The sequence below is a fragment of the Periplaneta americana genome, chromosome 15, assembly GCF_040183065.1.
Source record: "Periplaneta americana isolate PAMFEO1 chromosome 15, P.americana_PAMFEO1_priV1, whole genome shotgun sequence".
NCBI lineage: Eukaryota > Metazoa > Arthropoda > Insecta > Blattodea > Blattidae > Periplaneta > Periplaneta americana.
In genome coordinates this window covers 127,726,529-127,747,776 of record NC_091131.1, presented here as the reverse complement: position 1 = coordinate 127,747,776, position 21,248 = coordinate 127,726,529, and the positions used below count along the sequence as shown (strand labels likewise).

At 34.4% G+C, this 21,248-nt stretch overlaps 1 protein-coding gene across 6 annotated transcripts in view; it reads left to right on the top strand.

The window, feature by feature from the left end:
• LOC138715323 (serine-rich adhesin for platelets-like) overlaps positions 1–21,248 on the top strand; it is a 1,148,033-nt gene that overhangs the window by 334,159 nt on the left and 792,626 nt on the right. Inside the window, exon 1 of one of the 6 annotated variants that reach the window (XM_069848111.1) lies at positions 12,119–12,785. The exons of the other annotated variants lie outside the window; for them this stretch is intronic. Within the exon in view, the coding sequence (XP_069704212.1) occupies positions 12,704–12,785 (82 nt within the window). The 5' untranslated portion in view covers positions 12,119–12,703. Of the gene's footprint in view, positions 1–12,118; positions 12,786–21,248 lie in introns of those variants that run through there. 6 annotated transcript variants of the gene reach the window in all.

Sequence of the window (21,248 nt, the reverse complement as noted above, 5' to 3'; positions counted from 1 at the left end):
TGTGTGTAATCTGCTTGAAATGAGGACGTGTTTTTTCGGTGTCGTGTTCCTAGAACGTATGCAACGAGGGTGTTCGTGAAAGTGTGTGTTGTTTGGTTGACGTGTTGGGTTAGGTTCCGGTACATAAATAGTCATATTGCATGTTGAGTTGTACGGTGGTTTGATTTACTGTATCCATACGGCGATATTTTGTGTAACTTTCTGGTTTGTGTATAATTTTTAGCCATTAGGTTCATGTTTTTTCGAATCTACGGCTATAAATTCTATCCCAGTTTATGAATTTTGTTACAGTAACCATGGAAACAACTCTAGGAAGACAATTACGAATAAATACCGCATTGTTTGACGAATTGTACTATCGTAACTACTCGTATGTTAGTGTGTTCAGGAAAAATATTTTGTGTTGATTCTTCTGTAATCATATAAATACTTTGCCTCATCTATCAAACGAAACCTGAATAGTCATTTAAAAAATAATAAAAAAAACATGCTTTCTCAATTCACGGAAGTACTGTAAAAACTGTACGGTAAAAATTGCGAAAACTTTATAGTCTTACGTAACAAAATAGGCCTATATACTAAATTATGATGACAATGAGCTCAATAATAGGTTTTCGGAAGTATATTGACAGAATTCTCAAAGTACACATCAGTGCTATAGTTATAGTGTCAGGAAACAAATCGAAAAATACCTGCTCAATTCACGAAGTTGTACTTCAGTAAACCACGGTGATACCATTAAAAAAGTTTGTTACAATATATTGCCTCAGGTAAAGAAATATGCCTCAGAAATATTTTCAGGAGAATGCAAAATACACGTTTTTAGGTAACAAAAACTGTACCACCATAGGAACAACACAAAACAAGGAATAAAATCTCTATTATACACTACATACATCACTAATCGTAATAATATTGTCATTAAGAGAGTCGTTAAAATTTAATGCTTTAAGTATGTACTATATGAAATTACAGTCTAATATCCATGGAATTAACATCATAATATTTCGAAAACAATGTGCGTGAAATATACCTCAGAATTTGCTGTAATAGCGTCAGAGCAATAACTGCAAAAATATGCTTTCTCGGTTCACCAAATAGTTAATGTACTTTAGTAATCGTGAGGATTGTATAAAAACAATTGCGACAACATATTGTCTCAATTTACAAAATAATATAAACTTCAGCAGCTATGGCAATAATGTCAGTGAAGTAATTACTAAAATAAGTTGTTTCAGTTCTCATAAGTGCACTTAAGTAATGTCATAAGAAGGATTGAAAAACTATTATATCAATTTACGAAGTTACATTTCAGTGACCATTGCAATAATGCCATAGAAATAATGGGGAAAATATATACGTTCTCGATACTTGAATTATGCTTAAGTATCTTACGTAGCAGTTTCAGAAAAAAAAAAAATTGCAGAAATTTTCTTTCTCAGTTTGAGGCATGTACGTATATCACGGTAATATCATGAAACATAAACAAACAAACAAACATACTCTTTCAAGCTCAAATTCAACGAAGTACCGCAGTAATAGTGTGATTCACAGAACTACGAATATATAATATCTTTATTTCGTGAATTATACTTTAGTAACAATGACAAAACTGTCACAGCTCACGAACTTTATCTCAATAGCATGACAATAGCGTCCTGAAACAGTTGTAAAGTCGTGTTCGCAAGGAGATTGATAGTACGTGCAGCTGACATACGAACACGTGCCGTATTATACCTCGTTCTTTGTTCTCTCAGTGTAGTTGTAAACATCATTACTTGCTGCAAAGCGATAGGATTGTTACAATTTGTAATATGTAATTGTGCTAAGTGCTGAACCCATCTTCACTGCTGCATTAATGACAGTTAATCTTGGTTTGAGTATAAGGAGCGCTACACGTTGGTAAACAAGATTATATCCTGTACATTACTGTGGTGGCTTATGTGCCGATAGAAGGACGAAATGCTTAGCAAATAAAATATTTAAAATCGATTAGAAATACTGTTAAAATTGCAATGCCATTCTTTAAAATAAAATTCTAAATTAATAATTTGCTCGTGTTGTATGTGAAAATATATTTGTTTATAGTTATTACATAATGCATATTTTAAACAGATCTTTTCACACACAGTTTTTTCTCAAAAGAAAGTAGTCAATGCTCAACCATTTGATTTCTCTATTCAGATTCTGCTCATCAAGCAATCCAGAGTTCGATCTTCGACATATCGTGTGAGATTTGTGGTGGAAAAACGGGTGGGAGACAGATTTTCTCGTAGTTCTGCGTTTTTTTTTCTGCTGTTAATATTCTACTATTTCTCCTTAAACGAAAAATTATACTCACTATATGTTTTAATACGAGTGTGAATAGGTTTTGTCTTTTTAAGAACTTTTATTTAAACAATTGCCTCTTTTTTTGTTTTTGTTTTTTTTTTTGTACCTGCCAGTTTGAGCTTACACTCTCAACGCACAATAACGGATCTCCAGTGACAGTGTCAGAACTATACTTGTGACAACCAGAATATTAGTTCAGTTATCTAATTTGAAGGTATATTTTTATTTATTGCAACAAAATCATTTTTAATTCTGAGAAGTTGAAGGAAGAAATTAATTTTAATTCAGCTTGAGAATAAAAAACGAATGTATTATATAGCAAAATAATATACCTTCACTTAAAACCCTGTTCGATTCCCCAGAGTGAAGTGAAGGTGTATCCATCTTCCCTAATATGCAGTGGATAGTGTATTCTTATACTGTGTTTGATCTTGTCTTTGTGGCCTTGAGCCGTGCTAATCACACAGAGAACGGACAGGCCAAAAGAACATAACGATGATGATGATGTTTATGAAAATAAACGATGTCATAAAGATGACACTTTCTCATTGTACGTTTCATATGATTCGTAACAATTCGGTTTCTCAAAATTTTACCAATTATATTCCTGTTTGCTAGTCGCGGTGGCTCTGAGGTAGCGTACACTCTGCCCATCCAAGCGGTTCGTGGTTAGACTACTTATTAACTATTCACAAACATCTGTATTTGTAACAAGATTCTGTCGTTATATAAGTTAAATAGAAAATAACCAACAATAATTAGCTAATGTGGAAGCGAATGCCGACGTCTGTCGTTTCCTTTTTTTCCAACCTTGAGAGAAAACGTTGTAAAACAATATTGTAACATGAACTTTCAGCGAGCGGTGGCGAAGAGGTGGTATCTACAAGATCTTTGCGGTACTATTGTATATAATCCCTTTGTAAATATACCAACACAGAAGCATTGGACTCACCTAGTCATTGATCCAATTTCTTTAATGTTTACTTACACTGAACGTTCTCTTGCCTAACTTGATACTGTTCAGTCTTTTTAAACAACTGTAGGAGATATGAGGACCATGCCGTTTCATCACGTACTTTGTATTGTACGAAGAATTAAGGAAAAAGTCGTCTGAATCACTTTCGAGTAAATAAATATTTTGTGTTATTCAATTAAAATAAAGACTTGTTAATTTTTAAACGAAACGGTTATATTTCATTTGCAGCATTCCCCAATGCATTGACTTCTTGGTAATGATAATGAATATGGATAAAGTACATGCATGGAATGTCAAATATCACTGTTTCAATATTAGTGATGTTGAAAAATTATATTTGCATAAAACCCTCGAAATCAATTCTTACAACTTTACAATACATTTTTCTATTTATATTTGGCACGATGTAGTTTAAGTTAATTTAATAAGTAAGCAGAAATACATTTAGGCATAATTATAGTTATGTTTATTAAGTACATTTCAAAATCTGTTATTGAATAATAATGAGATAGTAATACGGCGAGGATGTAACAAGACTGAAACCTAAATTCTGGGAGAAAACTTTCCCATACTCTTTGTCCCTCATAAATCCTTGAAGCTCTGCCTCATTCCCGGTATCTTTGGTGAGGAACAGTCAGCTGATTGATCCCAGCTGGGTCAAAAACATGTCACTATTTTTTGCCATGACTGTTGGATTCGAGTACTTAATTGTGAGTTATGAAATTAACAAATAATTCTGGATAAATATTTTCCATATTCTCGTATTTTATATATTTTTAATCAGAAATTTTAAGTTCAAAACTCGTGTCGTAAGTGGATGTTAGTTCATCATAAATATGTTGTTCTATGTCATCTAAAGGGGAGTCACTGTGGAGGAATTACATTTTAAGAAATGATACAGAAACCGGATATACAGTATTTTAATATTATCATTAATTATTCTTTGTTATATTGATAGAATCATTAGAGTCTTCGTCCGTTGTAAATGTCATGTTGTGCATTACATGCAGTTGAGGCCATATGTTATCCGAGCTTATTTTACTATCTCCCCGTTTAATGTTGAGTTGAGAAAACTGCAATCGTAGGCTATAGTTAGTTCGATGTCCACTTCCATGCATTTGAGGCGATGTACTGATCTTTCGGTTACGAAGTCAAAGCATGTTACCTTTACATTCCATCCATTTCAGTGGCTGTCTTTACATTTACATCTTTACACATGTATACGTATGCAGGTAAAGAAAATTATGTCAGATTAAGAGAAAATAGATCCTTACTGAATATTATCTAGGGCCAGTTTACAACAGACACTGTAAAATTTTTGGTAGGCAAGTTGAATGTGGAGTCAATTTTCTCCGAGTACTTCAATTTCTCATAATCATCATCACTCCATCATTTCTATATTGTTATATTATTACTTCATTGCTGAATAAACCTTTTCAATCTGCAAAGACGTTAAATAAAGAACTTTTATTATATTTGAGATACATTTCGAAGAAATATATACACACACATTAACATAAAAGTAAGTTTTAATGTTGTACTTAAACATGATATTCTCCAACTTACTAAATAAAATACTTAACGAGAACAAACTCTTTTCAACTTAATTGTGGATTTGGCTTTAAGAATATATTTTATTGCTTTCTGTAATAATAATAATAATAATAATAATAATAATAATCTCTATTCATCTTTATAATATATCACTGTATATTATTTATTTTTCAATAAATTTGATAGCCACCACATTTTGTTGCAGATGTTTGTTTTAATTTTATTATGCACATTTATAACATTAATTTAAGATTTTTTTCATTTGAATTGATTAGGATGCCTGTATTTTATATCCAAGATTTTGACGGCTATCAATGTGATGGTACTACTAATAATAATAAATGTGAAAAATTTTGTCTAGCGTATCAATCGAAATGTGAATATGTTATAATTTTGTATTTCAAATTATTATTATTATTATTATTATCTTCATCTCATAAACATTTAATGATTAGCCGTTCATGCTGTAAGTCTCTAATTTTATTCTCATAAGTAATGTAACAGAGGCGAAATGCTGTAGAGTGAACGTTATCGAATACGAGAAAAAAAAAATCTGGTAACATGAAAATAGGTACCATATGGCATGGAAACGCTCGCAGCGTGCGGAATCAGGGGATGTAGGAAATGTCACGCTACCTGTATAATGACGTGTGAAAAGGTGATTTCATTTATATTTTCATGGAAAACATTGTTTTATTTGGCCGAACTGAGCAGTTATGTTGGTCTATACATCTCTATGTCTTCAAGAGAACCGCTTACAACATATTACGTTTTAAATTTCTTGCATACAGTATTTCTTTCAGTTATAATTTGTAGACATAAACATTCTAAATTATCTCTTTAGTTCTTGAAGAAAAATGTGTAAATATTTGTAGTAAGGAATTGAGTAGCTCCCGTTTAAATTTCTAGTAATAGTAATTAAAATTGTACTGATTTGTACTGATTTCTACACTTTCATGTTTTTTTTTGGTCTGATCAGTAGTCACCTTAGATCGCTTTGTATTGTCAGCAGTTATAATTTGGAAAGACCTTTAAATTATACATGTACTTATTCTGAAATACTTACGGTAATTAATCTGTCCAAACTTGGACTACTGGCGCCGACACTGAGATTTTATTTTATTCTTAACAACTGTGCACTTAATGAATTTGAATTTAATGTACTTTATTTATATTAATTTACATTAAAAAGATACATAAACCAGAAATACAAATTAAGAAATTTACCCCCGTATGAGCAAATGCTTGTGGTCGGGATACTGCCATACTTTCAATTCACGGTAATTCCTTTCGTGAATAATAATAATAATAATAATAATAATAATAATAATCTACCATGAAAGACTAAATTATTTGAAGCGTCCTATCTTTCTGTAAGCATCATGATCCGACACTGAATGTCCACAAGTAATAGCACTCCCTGTTCGTGTGTTCAGCATGGCGCAAGATTGCTTTCTGAGAAAACACTGGGTGATCACAAAATAGACTAACAGATATGCATCTAGTTCATGTGGAAGAAAAATGTCAATTTCTCTGCCGGAAATCGAACTGCTGTGAATATAGAGAAGCGTTAAATTAGCACATTCATATTTTTTGTCTATATAACTCAGTATAAGTATTATTTTTCAGCAGAGTCATTTTTTCTCAACTTGCCATTCGCACTGACTGTACGAACTCGGATCATAGATGTCGCTTGTGTCGAAAAGCGTAGCCCACTTAGTTTGTCAAAGACTATCCAGAGTGCTACATAGGCGATGGATCTGCATTACACTTGTATGAATGAATTGCGATGATGATGATGATGATGATGATGATGATGATGATGATAATGATAGAGAATTGTTTGGATGTTACAGGACAACCGGAGTACTAGGAGTTTAAGTGGGGAAGCAGGTAGACTGTGTAACTACTCCAATAAAATCCATTACAAGATGTGAATGCTGGGTTGCAATATTTGCTTTACTCGAGTATTTAAGTAACTTCATTTAGTTCGAGTTCTCTAAAGAAGTATAAAGTTCCTTTTCTTAATTTGTTATAATTGGTGTTGCACGTTCTATGTTGTCACCTAAAGCACAGAACTCGTTTTCTTTTTCCACCACATGTTGGATGTATCTGGGCCAATGATTATTGAAGTCTATCTTATCTACATTTTCAACTAATTCCCGAACCGCGATATGTGTCTGATGAATATTATAAATGTTGTTTTAATCTTCAGCCGAAAATATTTTTTTGTGATTTAAAGCAGTCAATTCACGTAGGTGTGTCCACTATATTTCCGTATGCTGTAATTAAAGGATGTCGCTTTCATTTATTTCACTTGGTGGAATATTTTGACAAATGTCTTTAAACGGAACGTCTCGGAGATAAGTACATTTCTAAAAAATTCTTTCGGGCTACCACTACTGAAGTCTGAAGAAGTGGCAGATAGTTTTGCCTAGGACTTTATTTCGCGGATACCAGCAATACGCGTGTGGAACAATTTGTGACTAGCCTACATACTGGAAAACTAGAGAGACTGCAGAGTCTTTCCTCCAGCCACGTGGACAGATTTCATTACAAGCACTATGTGCACCACAAACAACTGCGAACTCTCTCATCTCAACTCAACGGGATGTTTTACTTTCCTCAACCCCACTTATTTAGGGTTACTGAAATTTTGAAATGTGTTCAGTGTGAGACATATATGGAACTGAGAAATACAAAAATAATCAGAAGGAAGAAAACTGAACAAAAGGAATTATTTTAATAAAAAAAGTATATTTGCATTGCAGATTTTCAAAACGGCACCATCAGCCGGTATGACTACATTCGAAGTGTGTCGTCAAAAGTCTTCCCATCACTTAACAATATCAGTTTAACACATTTATAACTGACATTTTAACAACATTTTTAATTTTAAACCGATATTTTAAAAAACAAAAATTACTAATATAATTAAGCCTTTTAGCGTCAAGAAAATTTACCAACAAATTGTTTTACCATACCAGCATTGACATACCAATACTGACAGTCCTAAGTTTGTATAAAATAGAAAGGAAAATATTATTGTTTAATGGGGCTCAATTAGTAAACTCCATGGTGGCCGAATTAGTTTACAGGTTGGTGCCGAATTAGTTTACAAGTTGGGGCCAAATTAGGTTAATTAGCAAGGATTGGGGCCGAATTAGTCAATTGTGGTCACATTGGCATAATTTTTTAATCCTGACGCTAGACGGACACAAGATGGGATTTTTGCTTTAGGCCTATATGAACCTCCATCTGAGACAGTACTGGGATTGCATTGATAACTGACAAATCGATGTTGAATGAGGGAATCTGATTCTCGATGAGTTCGACGCAGCGTTAAAGCTTCTACTTAAAACGTTCCGTACATCATCGCAGCAAGCTAAATTTAGTACAGCAGAAGTGTATATTATCTCATACTTTAATAATAATTTATTTCATATATTAAATTATTCAACAATTTTGCTAGTAAGAAATTTATAACTCATTTATAATTCAGCAATATACTAGGGCAGGGAAGTGAAGATTTGTCTTCCATAAGGGCTAAGTGCGTGGTCTTTTTTTTTATTTGTCTTCTACTGGGTGTTCATTTCGAAGTGTGTCATGACGTCACTGTTATGAGTCAGCGATTTGAAGCGAGTTTCAGCTTTTATGTCAGAGAAGTTGCCTATTATTCAAGGCGTTCAATCTGAACTTGAGAACGTGTACGGTATAACTTGAACGTCGTAGCAACAGATGGCGGTCTGTACGGTCTGTGTGCTACCACAACCTCTTTCGAACTGTGTTCTGCGCGGGAAAGTCGTACGCAGGGTATTTGTTATCATCGGTTGCGTACGGCAACATTTCACAATACAAATCAAATGCTCCATGTCCATGTTGACCGTCGAAGTTAATGTCAACAAATACGTAAGTAATCATCTTAACCCGTGTCCACATATCCCGACAGTAAGAAAAAAACTCACCTAAGTACGTGTTTCCAAACAGTTCACATTCCTGCCACTACCTGCGTTACCGTACGTATCGGTACGTACTCTTCAGAATGAACGCCGTACTTGCTAGGCAACTTCTCTGGCACATAAGTAATACGCCTCTGCGGAAGTGTAGGAAGATTGAATTCTCTGGGGCCATCGGCTAGCCACATGACGGCATGCAGCGAGCCATGACACACTTTGAACTGAACACGCAGTATTTTCCCAAGCGATGATTTTATTCCATGCTGATCATTTATTCTGTTGTAGCTGTAATTTTACGGGAATGAGAACGGAACGGATCAGAGATTCCAATTTTATTCTTCAATGCAGATTATGAAATGATACTGGTGGTGGTGCTATGTTTTAATAAAGTGTACAGAAAAGCAATCTGAGGAAAATAAAATTATTTAGTAGTATAGAATAACTGAAATCATAATTCGGTCATTGATTTTGAAACATTTTATTTAATGTTATAGGTTAAAAAGTAATTTTTGTTGTGTTAACAATGTGCTACTTAAATAAAAATGCTTTGGCTTAAACATAATGATATTTTTTTTCTTTTTATTTGATCATGTTAAAAATTCCCTCCTAGTATCGTAGTAATGTTTAAACTGTGAATCAGAATACACACGTCAACAACAATCTCCCTTTGAGGAATTATTATTATTATTATTATTATTATTATCATTATTATTATCATTATCATTATTATTATTATTATTATTATTATTATTATTATTATTATTATTATTATTATTATTATTATTATTGAAGATAAGCAACATAACGTGGAACTGTGTGAAGTTTTACATTCCGACACTGTGTTTTAGTAGGACACAGAAAAGAAATGGCATAATATGACATGCTGCGATTGGTACATTATGTACCTAAATTTTACAAACAGTAACAGATGATGCTCCCAGGCAAAATACTCGTTTATCCCAAGTTAGGCTTGACTCTCTGTTCAGCATCTCCGACCAATACAAATATTCATTTCAGATGTTTTATTGGTCACCGCTGTACCCCATGCATTTGGCTAGCTGAACTTGTGTCCCGAGAATGCGCTAGGGCATGAGTGCGAATCTCGTTTGGGCTGATTTCGTGGTCAGGTTTTTTTTTTACCGAGTTTTTACACAAGTGGAACGCAAATATCAGATAATCTCATAACCGAATTCTTTGACTAATCTCGCGAAACTTCTCGCAATCACCTAGGTACAGGAGATAATCGAGGAGTTGATACAAATATCGTTAAATAACATATTAAAATACTTTTAGAATAAGAATACAAATTATCCAAAGCATGAAGATAATTAGTTTAAACCTATCGTCTCCATTACGATATCGGCCTGATTTTGTTTTACGATGCACCACGTGGTTTGTGATGACATTTAAGCCTGACAACGTGTCGCTAGGCTAATGCATGCCGACACAGTTCAGCCATGGATATTTCCCGTTAAAAAAACGTATGTTCTTTGTAGATTTCAGAGAGAAATTAATTAACCATATCAGACTTGTCATGGTATTGCCTGTGTGTCATTGTACGGATCTCGCCTTTTGTACTCTGTGATTGTCTCAGTATACGCTCAGTTTGACTTTTATACATGTCAGCTATTGTACCACATTACTACTCAGTCATCCCAGTTGTCACGTATGTTAAATTTTTTTACTTTCAAACTCTATATATTGAAAATGAAATTACTTTTGTCAACTTTTATTATTAGAATCAATTTAGAAGATCAGTATCATTATAAAAAAAGTTGTTTGAAAAAGTTTATTATTTGTGCAAAATAAAGGAAAAATTCCGTCACAGATGTTACAAGATTTGTGAATGAACTTTACACCTTATTAACAAAAAGTGTAAAACACAGGTCTCTGCCTCAAGCAAAAAGAGATTCATTCTCATAGTGTCCATGTGAAAGCTGTAAATCTCATGGCATCCAATTAGTTCATAAAAACATAATCGGTAAACATTTTATAGCCGTTTCTTCCATGTCACGGATATTATACACATTTTGTCACGGATGTTACAGATGAGTTAATGTTCATTTTTCAGTTTCAAAACACCTGTAACATTATTTTCTAAGTCAAAATATTCACTTGAGCTCGAATAATTGTTATTAACCCAATCTACTTAAGAAATTAGGTAGGCCTACAGCTTATAGCGGTAAAATTTTGGAAATATTCAACATTTTTTTTCCCTCCCTTACTATATCTTGTATAATGACGAAAATTAGTATGTGTAAAACACTGTCTTTCTGCTATATAAAAAAATATATTTTTACGATTTAATTTTTTTTTTTTTTTTTCAAAATTCAGTTCGCTGTGCAGTGATGAAGCGTTGCCACATAACTAAAAAACTATCCCACATCCTGTGATGAAATTTTTGGTGTATTTATGCATATCATATTTACAATATGTTGTAAGATCACTTCTCTACCTTTGATTGATTGATAAAAAGTAAATTCATTTTTAGAAATGGTCAAATATCAATATTTTCTTATAACACAAAATAAAATAAAAATTATTTATTAAGGAATGTAGTTGAAAGAGTATGATACGTTAAACATGAGTTTCGGCAATAAAATAAAAGAGAGAGAACATGAAAAAGTTACGAAGTTTATGAGTTATGAGGGGAAACGCTTCATCACTGCACAGTGAACTGCCACCATTTTGTATTTTGAAAAAAATATATATATTTATATATAAATAATTTTTTTATCTAAAAATATTTTTTTTATATATAGCAGAAGGACATTGTTTTACACATACCAATTTTCATTATTGTACAATGGAGGAAAAATGTTGAATATTTCCAAAAAATTTACTGCTGTAAGCTGTACCTAACCCCTTAAAATAAATAATATAAAAATAAAAATAAAAATAAAAATAATATAAAAATAATATAGTACAGAGTAAAAAGTTCCTTGATCCTGGAGTTCTGGAATTAACAGTGCAGGCTCTCAAAATATTTCTTCAACAATAGCTTCTTGATAAACATTATATTAACAGCTGATCTCTCTATGAGTAAGTTCTACAAACTTCAGGGAAACAAAAAGTACAGTCTTAGAAAAACGTTTGTCGCACAGATACCTTACAAGTCCCAGAAAGAAGCAGTGCGCATGATCAGAGGACAAGTAACTTGGTTCATAACAGAATGACTAGTTGAGGTAACAAAATTAGTTTTGTTTCGTTGTATGTCTGATCATGCGCATTGCCTCCTTTCTCGGACTGTGCGACAAAGTTTTTTTTTAAGAATGTACCTATTCCTAGTCAAGACCACTTAGATTCAATGCCCATAAAACTTGTAAAATATTTAACTTTAGAGCTCATATGTCTTACACTAATAATAAACAAATATTTCTGAAAAAGATTTCTTCATTGGAATTCCCAGTTTGCATGGAATGGCTATATTGTACCGGTGATTAGGATGATTATGAATTGATGAGAAAAGGAATGTCTTTAAGAAAATCTACCTGAACATCTCTCTTTTCCAACACAAACTATTTGAACACGAGTCTCTGACGTAAAAACCGCCGTTCGAACCTCTCTGTTGATAAGTCTTTATTTTAACTTCTGTGTTATTTTTGTTTATCCAGTTTGATCATCGCATGTCGATTATGTTCGGAGCAAGAACGTATCTGAAGTTACAAAGAGAATAAATATCATTGCAATGGCATTATTGCGTCGTGTGAAGATAAACAAATGAATGTTAATTAATAGACTCATGCCACTACCGTGGCGTTCTTTTTTTAGTGACAGATTTTAATAACGATGACACGCAAGGAAGAGACATAGTGATGGTGGTGATAGTGTCGTGTGCATTATTTATAATGATGTCAGTTTTTAATCGCGCTATGTTCCTGCACGGATGAGTGGTTTTCTGAATTCCCTGAGAAACCTCGCATCTGGGGCATCTGGCGGTGCAGGAGGTGGCAGTACAAAACACCACGGTGAGTGGCTCCCTTCAGCAGTTTCCATGCTAATTTACATTTACTATTCATGTACTGTATAAATCGTATGCAAAACTAGTGCCTTGGAAAAGACCATTCTCCCTAGCCTTCATTTATTGTTGTCTGGAATCGGTTATGAAACTTGAGACTATTATTTTATGAATCAGTTATGAAACTATAAACCGTTATATAATTTCTATTGTTATAAATATAGTCAATTATGAAATGTGCGTAATGAGTACTGAAACTTTCAATTCCAGTTTTTTTTACCTTCAGTGTTATATAAAACAGCCATGAAATTTTAATTTTCTGTATATTATGTCTTGTTGTACAGAACCAGTTCTGAAATTAATATATTGTGTGTCTTAATGTTGCAAAAAGCGTTCGTGAAATTTACACTTTCACGTTTTATTCACATTTTCTGTAAACATTCAGTTCTGAAGTTTTAAAAGCCAGTACCGTAGATGTTTCTTTCATTGTTATACGAATCAGTTGGAAACTTAAATTCCTACGCGTCACAGTTTATTGCTGTAGTCTACGTAATCAATTATGAAACTTTTAAGCCCAATAGTTTTCCTGTTATTGTTGAACAGAGTCAGTTATGAAACTGAAAAGAAGCCAATATACTGTATTGTTCTTAATGTTAGCATAGAAAGAATTTGAAACTTATAACTTTTATGTATAATGTACGTATATTTCTATTTATTTTTGTACAGAATCTGTTATAAGACTTGAAACTGCTATATTCTGTCCTTTACTGATGTATGTAATAATCACTTTAATCACTATTAATAGATCCTGAAAATAGAGAAGTATCCATTTTGTTCCTTACAATTTTGTTGTGTTAATTGTAAAAATGTATAATTTGGGCGTTTCTATTAGATAAGAAATAGTTTTGTAACTTTAAAAATTTACTTTCCTTTCCTATTAATTAGTGTTATTCATGTAAAATATTAGACTACTCTAACACGTAAGAGAAAAACGAAACTATCTGTAGTTCAGGCCGCCTATATATTATTTTGTCTGAATATTTCCAAATTATCAACAATATTCGAAATTAGAGATGATTATAGACTTCCGAGATTTAAGGACTGCTTTTATCAAAGGTAACAATTTTATTTTGAACATTAAATCCAGGCGTTTGAGATGGGCAGGGTCTATAGCACGTATGGGTGAATCCAGAGATGCATATTGAGTGTTAGTTGGGAGACTTGAGGAAAAAAGAAATTTGAAGAAGTCGAGATGTAGTATATTGAAAATGAATTTGAAGGAGTTGGAATATGATGCTAGGGACTGGATTAATCTTGCACAGAATAGGGACCGATAGCGGCCTTATGTGAGGGCCGCAATGAACATCCGGGTTTCTTAAAAGCCATTTGTAAGTAAGTAACAATTTTTATTTTACATTCTCACATATTTTTGTATTATCGTCGGTGATCTAGCGGTCACCTTATTAGCCGTTGTGTCCGAGATTCGCAGGTTAAAACTGAGCGGAGGACGATAAATTTTTTAAGGGAGATAAATTCCTGTGCATAACAACTTACGGGAAGGACGTAAAGCTGTGGGTTCCATGTTCTAGATTACGGCACAAAAAATCATGTCACTGAGAAAGGGTTCCAGGCAAAATTATGTGGCTATTTATTGCTTACGTCGAAGTTCGATACTAATACTACTACTGCTGCCACTGCTCTTACTACTACTATTCCCTATTACTCTGCTACTGCTCTACTACTGCCACCATCACCATCACCATTACTGCTACTACTACTACTACTACTACTACTACTACTACTACTACTACTACTACTACTACTACTACTACTACTACTACTACTACTACTACTACTACTGCTGTTGTTGCTATTATTACTACCACTACTGCTGCTGTTGCTATTACCACTAATACTACTGCTAGGGGACTACTACTACTGCTAATAATAATAATAATAATAATAATAATAATAATAATACTGCTGCTATTGCTACTAGTACTGCCACCATTACCATTACAATTTATTACTAGTGTAGTCCCGCTCTGTGGCGTCGTGGCCTAAGGCATCCTGCCTAGGATTCGCGTTACAGAATGCGCGCTGGTTCGACTCCTCGTGGGAGAAGAAATTTTCTCATGAAATTTCGGCCAGTATATGGGACCGGTGACCACCTAGCATCGTAATGCACTTGGGGAGCTACGATAGGTAGCGAAAATCCGGTTTCGCAAACCAGCTATAACGGCTGGGGGATCATCGTGCTAACTAAACGATACTTCCATTCTGGTTGGATGATCGTCCACCTCTGCTTCGGCATGTGGACGTGAGGCCAGCAGCCGGCTGGTCGGTCTTGGCCCTTCATGGGCTGTAGCGCCATGGATTTACTTTTTTATTACTACTGTTGCTGCTGTTACTACTATCACTATTACTGCTGCTACTGCTAAGTACCACTACCACTAACACTAATGCTGCTACTACAGCTACTATTAATACTACTATTGCTGCTACTAATAATACTGCTGCTACTGCTGGCACCATTACCATTACTATTACTACTACTACTGTTGCTGCTGTTACTACTACCACTATTACTGCTGCTATTGCTATCACTACCACTATTACTGCTGCTATTGCTAACTATCACTACCACTACCACTAATAAGTTATTACTGCTATTGCTGCTGCTACTACTACTACTACTACTACTACTACTAATAATAATAATAATAATAATAATAATACTGCTGCTACTGCTACTACCACTGCCACTATTACTATCACTATTAATGCTGCTATTGCTAACTACAACTACCACTAATACTACTGCTACTACTACTACTACTACTACTACTGCTGCTGCTGCTGCTACTACTACTACTACTGCCACCATTACAATCACTATTACTACTACTGTTGCTGCTGTTAGTGCTACCACTATTACTGCTGCTATTGCTAACTACCACTACCACTAATACTACTGCTTTTGCTGCGTCTGCTGCTACTACTACTACTGCTATCACCATTACTACTACTACTATTACTGTTGCTGCTGTTACTACTATCACTATTACCAGCAACAACTACACTACCGTTACTACTACTGCTACTACCACTACTATTATCACCACAAACATTACCATCATGTATGGGTAGACCTAATCATCGTATTGGAACTGTGTAGTTGGAATTTAGTGTAATTTCTGTGGTCTATTAGTTGTTTCATTGAAATCACATAATATATTATCAGAATACGTAGAGCAATAATTTACTGTACTCGTACTAGATGAAAACGTTGCTCTTTTTAACTTCAGCAAGGAAACAAAAGTGAATGTGATACTTTTTATGTCCTTTTCAATCGACAGTCGAATATTATTACTCCGCTTTAATATACGTACGACTAAATACGATTTTGTACTCGTATGTTGTTAATGGAAAAAATACAGATATCCAAGCACGCTCCAACATAAATGGAGGATTCGGATACTAGACTCACATTAATTGTCCTGCTGCAGGAACGATGTGATGTACAAAACAGAGAGATTGAATGGAGTTAATTGATTTTATATTGAAGGCACTATCTAGAACACAATCGTTCTCAGCAGTCTAGAATTTACCTGGTTGACACTAGATTCGAAAATCGTGCTTCAAACCCAGCTGACCGTGATAAGTTTTTATAAATCGTTAGAATGTTTCGTTTGGAAGGGAGTAAAGGCATAAGGTCCATTTCTTATAATTACTGCAAATGTTAATGCTGTGTTCGAATGGGATGTTTTAGGTAATATTTACCGACCATTTCTTTTCATCGTCAAGATTCAACTCTGCTAGCCATCATACGGTGTCGTAGGTAACGAACTCCGCTTTACAGATGCTCCCACTTCAGGTGCCAGATAAGGGGAGTCCAGAAAGATCTGGTTCATTAGGCCTATCTGGAAATTTTAGAAACCGATTAACCATCGTATTAAATACAATTTGGTCTATAAAGGTTGCATTTGCTAATGTGCTATTTCTTCATTTTAAACTAAAGAAACAATTTTCGGTTAAATGCTCCGAATATTAATTTCAGACGTTTTAATGTGGGTATTGTAATTTTAGTTTTGGTAGGTGGTGGTTAGTGTACGAGCATCCTAATTAAGCGGTCCGTGGTTCGTGAATATATTTAGCCTATATCTTCCGAGACTAGATCTTTATTTCGTGACATCTGATCATGTGCCATCCTCTTGTCTGTGCCCTGTGCCGTGCTGACCATACTACCTTAATTCTGACCCTCAATCAGATAACTTACTCTTTACGTATTGGATTGCAATTCGGTATTAAAAGGAAGCAGTATTTAAAAGAGACGAAGAACAAGTATAGTTATTTATGATATAAGTGTTAAAAGTGACATTTTATTTTGTAAGTAGGGATGTTGGTCCACCGCTGTGAATTAACCGTTAGCCCGTCTGACCGTGAAACGAGCGGGCCCGGGTTCAAATTCTGATTGGAAAAAGTTACTTGGTTGGGTTTTTTTCCGGGGTTTTCCCTCAGTTGAAGGAGAATTGCTAGATAACTTTCGGCGTTGAACCTCGGACTCATTTCGCCATCATTAATTCACATATCACCAACCATACCATAGCCAGAGTTAAGTTCATGGTGGGGGGAGAGAGAGAGACAGAGAGAGAGAGAGAGAGAAGTAGGAATGTTAGTGAAAACTAATTTTTTAGACAGGCGATCATCCGTGCTGATATAGAGACTATTCCCCAGAGACTTCACCACTGCTATATTACCTCTCATTTTAATAGTGAAACTTTGTCATTAAAACAAAAGGGAGTATCATATAGCTCAGTGTAGAGCGTTTGATTGCAGATAGTGCGACTATTTTTGAATAGGACTAATTATAATTCTTAATTATTTCATACGGTGATAAAATATAAAGTAGTTGTTGAAGCGATTTACTTAGTTTGTGTAAGTTTCTTATAAAAACACTCATTTTTAACAATAGACCTGGCATTGTTTGAAGCATTTTTTCCTTCGTTTGCTAGTTCTGCCCTGTGACATCTGGTGGGAAACAATTTTATTGATAATCGGCGCAAACATTTGAAAGTCAGTGTTAAAAATACTTTTCACATACTGCTCTATAATAGTCAATATTTAAAACACTTGGCTAGCGTTAATGATCTACTTTTTGAATGGCTGTCAAGATGAATAATAAATTTGTGAGTGTAACGTTAGTGTGCACCACTATTTCTGGAAGTGTATTGCTTGGAAACTGAAACGAACATGTTGCGATAATAGGTTGGATTGTAATTCAATACTCCTCTCAATCAGATTATTGGCTCTTCTCAACTGTTGTGGCTTAATTGATACCAATTTTTAAATATTGATATAGTATTTACATCAATTGAAAGAGATTTACAAACCTTTTTGTACTAATGGCGGGTACTTGACTCTTCGTCATTCACCTATAATAAAGCCACTTGTGTAGGCCAACTTACCGACACAGTCATTGCTCAGAGTGCGCCAGAGTAGGCTGGTCTACGCTACACCCTCGATGAGATGAGATATGGGAACCAAAGTTCCCGGAAAAACTCTTGTGTTATCTGGACCAGGGGTTTGCCCAACACGTTACAAATCGGAGTTATGCCTGGGATGGAACTCAGGTCCACAAGATTATAAGTCCAGCACTATAGCTATCAGACCAATGTGGCAGTACTGGTAAAACTTGTATAATCGATATAAATGTTGGATTCCTGTATAGGCCTAGTGTTATTCTATTGGCTGTTTAAAGATTCAGAGATGTCACTGCGTGTAACTTGAGTTCTATAAAAAGGGTATTTTATTTAATGTTCGACCATGCCGAAATGTAGTAATTATACACCTGGTAGGAGTCCTTTAATGGACCTCATTAAAGTACACCTATTCATTAAAGTTCAGGTGTTCCACCAATCAGAAAACACCATTGTAGCAATATGAAAGCGCAAGTATAGATTACTCTTGGATATGCAATCGAAAGACAACTAGCGAAACGTCACAGAGGCTGGAAATCCAATACTGTCGCAGAAGGTTATGTTCTATTACTATAATAATTAGCGTTAATTATAAATAATATTCAAATGAATTCAGTTTCTCATCTAGTTTTTCAATGTCTAAATCAATTTCAAGGTTATATCAAGATTAATCTTTATTTTACTCTCTAGATTATATCAAGGTCAATGACATTTGTTTCTAGAAAAAAATCAATACTTTCGCGTCTGCGCACATCTCAAAATTTACGAGATATTGCGCAAGGTCAGTTCCGCTCCCCAGTCAGATAAGAATAACATGAATACTTACGAATAATTTCAAGTTAGAAATATGGTCGAGCATAAAAAGTCGTATGAAACTTGCCTATAATGGTAATTAAGACGCTCGTATGAAAATTATGAAACTCGCTTGCGCTCGTTTCATAAACATACACTCGCGTCTTAATTACTACCATTATAGGCTCGTTGCATAATGTACTATTACCTTATCACAATATACAGTGCTCTAGTTTTACTTGCGCTTTACTTGTTCTGTTTTGTTCCGCTCTGCCGTACTATATTCTGCCCTGCCTAACTATCTGCTCTTATCTCACCTATTTAGTTCTGTATTATCTTCATTGCCTTATCTTATTTATCTTACCTTGTCTTATCCATCTTGTCTTATTTATCTTGTCGCATCTCATCTATACGACGAGGGAGGCCAGCAATGTCTGGCTGACAAGTGCTGGTCCATAGATATAATGTTCTCCCCTATATATAATTGAATTAGAAGTCGGTAGGAGAGAAAAAAGCTAAACATAGCGAAGATAGAAAGAAAGAAACAAAGAAAGAATCTCTTTTTATTTATCTTTTTACTATTTGTAGATTCTGTATATGGTTCAACATTTTTCATTGCATACAGGACTTATTGGACTACACGTAATGATATTATATAATTAATATAATCTTAATATATTAAGCATTTTATAGAAAACATAAATAAAAAAGTATATAACAAAAATAATAATCATTGAATTACTCATCAAGAATTACTTAATAAACACAAAGGCATTAATTTTTTTTTCTTTCTTGTCTTATCTATCTTTCGTTCTTCTCTTAAATTTGTCGTTGCTTTAAGTCGTGTTTTTTTAGCCTGAGTGAAATGGCATGAATAACCAGAGTTGCTGACGCGTTCTTCAAAAAAAACACTACTACTTACCTATGTTGTCGGTCTCAGTAGCGTAGTCGGTACAGCGCTGGCCGTCTGTGCTCGAGGTTGCAGATTCGATCCCGTCTCAGGTCGATGGCATTTAAGTGTGTTTAAATGCGACAGGTTCATGTCAGTAGAATTACTGGCATGTAAAAGAATTCCTTGCAGGACAAAATTCCGGCACACCGGCGATCTCTGTGTTAATCTCTGTGGTAGCACGTATGGCCCTTAATCTATCGCCAAGAACGCCTGCCCATACGTTGATTGAGAATCTGTGCTGATGCATTGTTTCTTGTGGATGCATGGGAATTTTCATCACCCCACACATGCTGATTACGAAAATTCACAAGAGCATCTCTGCTGAACCCTGCTCATATTCGCAACCAAACTTTTCTTTTCAGTATTCCTTGCGACGTAACAGTATTTTATACCAGGGGTGGTATGATTATCTGGTAGCCTGCTGTATTGTAGGGCAGAAAAAGGTGTTGCCATAAATGGACGTCACATTAAGCACCTCCTATGAACAAGTGTTCAGATCTCAGAAAGTATGTGTTGTAGGACCTATGCTTATTATACATTTTTTCTTGTTTTGATGCATACTATCATATCCTAAAATATTGGATATTTTAACACCCTGTATGCATCAGTTTGTAATGTTAACCACGTATCTAGAGAGAGATGCTATTTGCGTTCGAGCTGCACTTAAGAATCTAAAGACCGTATCTTTATAGAAAGTCATATTTTAATGGTTCCTATCTAGGTGTCTTGGAAACCACTGTACAAAACTCATAATGTAGTATGGATATAATTAAGATATTGCGGTTTTAGATCGTCAACTTCTATTGTAAGTGAAATTTTTGTGCACAGTATCTGTCATCTAGTTGCACTGTACATAAATTCCAGTTATGTTGTTGAAATGTCAAGAGATGATTCCTAGATTGAATCTTAAATGTGCATTTTCTATGTATCTGCACAAGAATCACTTCCTATAAATTTGTTACTATTCCGGCATGAAGGAAGTGGGAATAGTATATCGCTATCTTTGGATGTTATTTAAACACGTAATATTTATTGCCGGAGTAAAGCATCGTGAAAGCAGAGAACTGAATCGGGCGGAGACTCTCCAACGAATAATTTATGTCTTTCCTTGATGTGGAGCAAAGCTACAAATATTTCAGTAAATTCTGTATTGACCGCATTTCGATTCGGATACGAGCAGGAAACAGACTTTGAAGTCAAAGCAAGAGCAATTAATCATGTCATTTATTACTGTCCCATTCTGTTATTC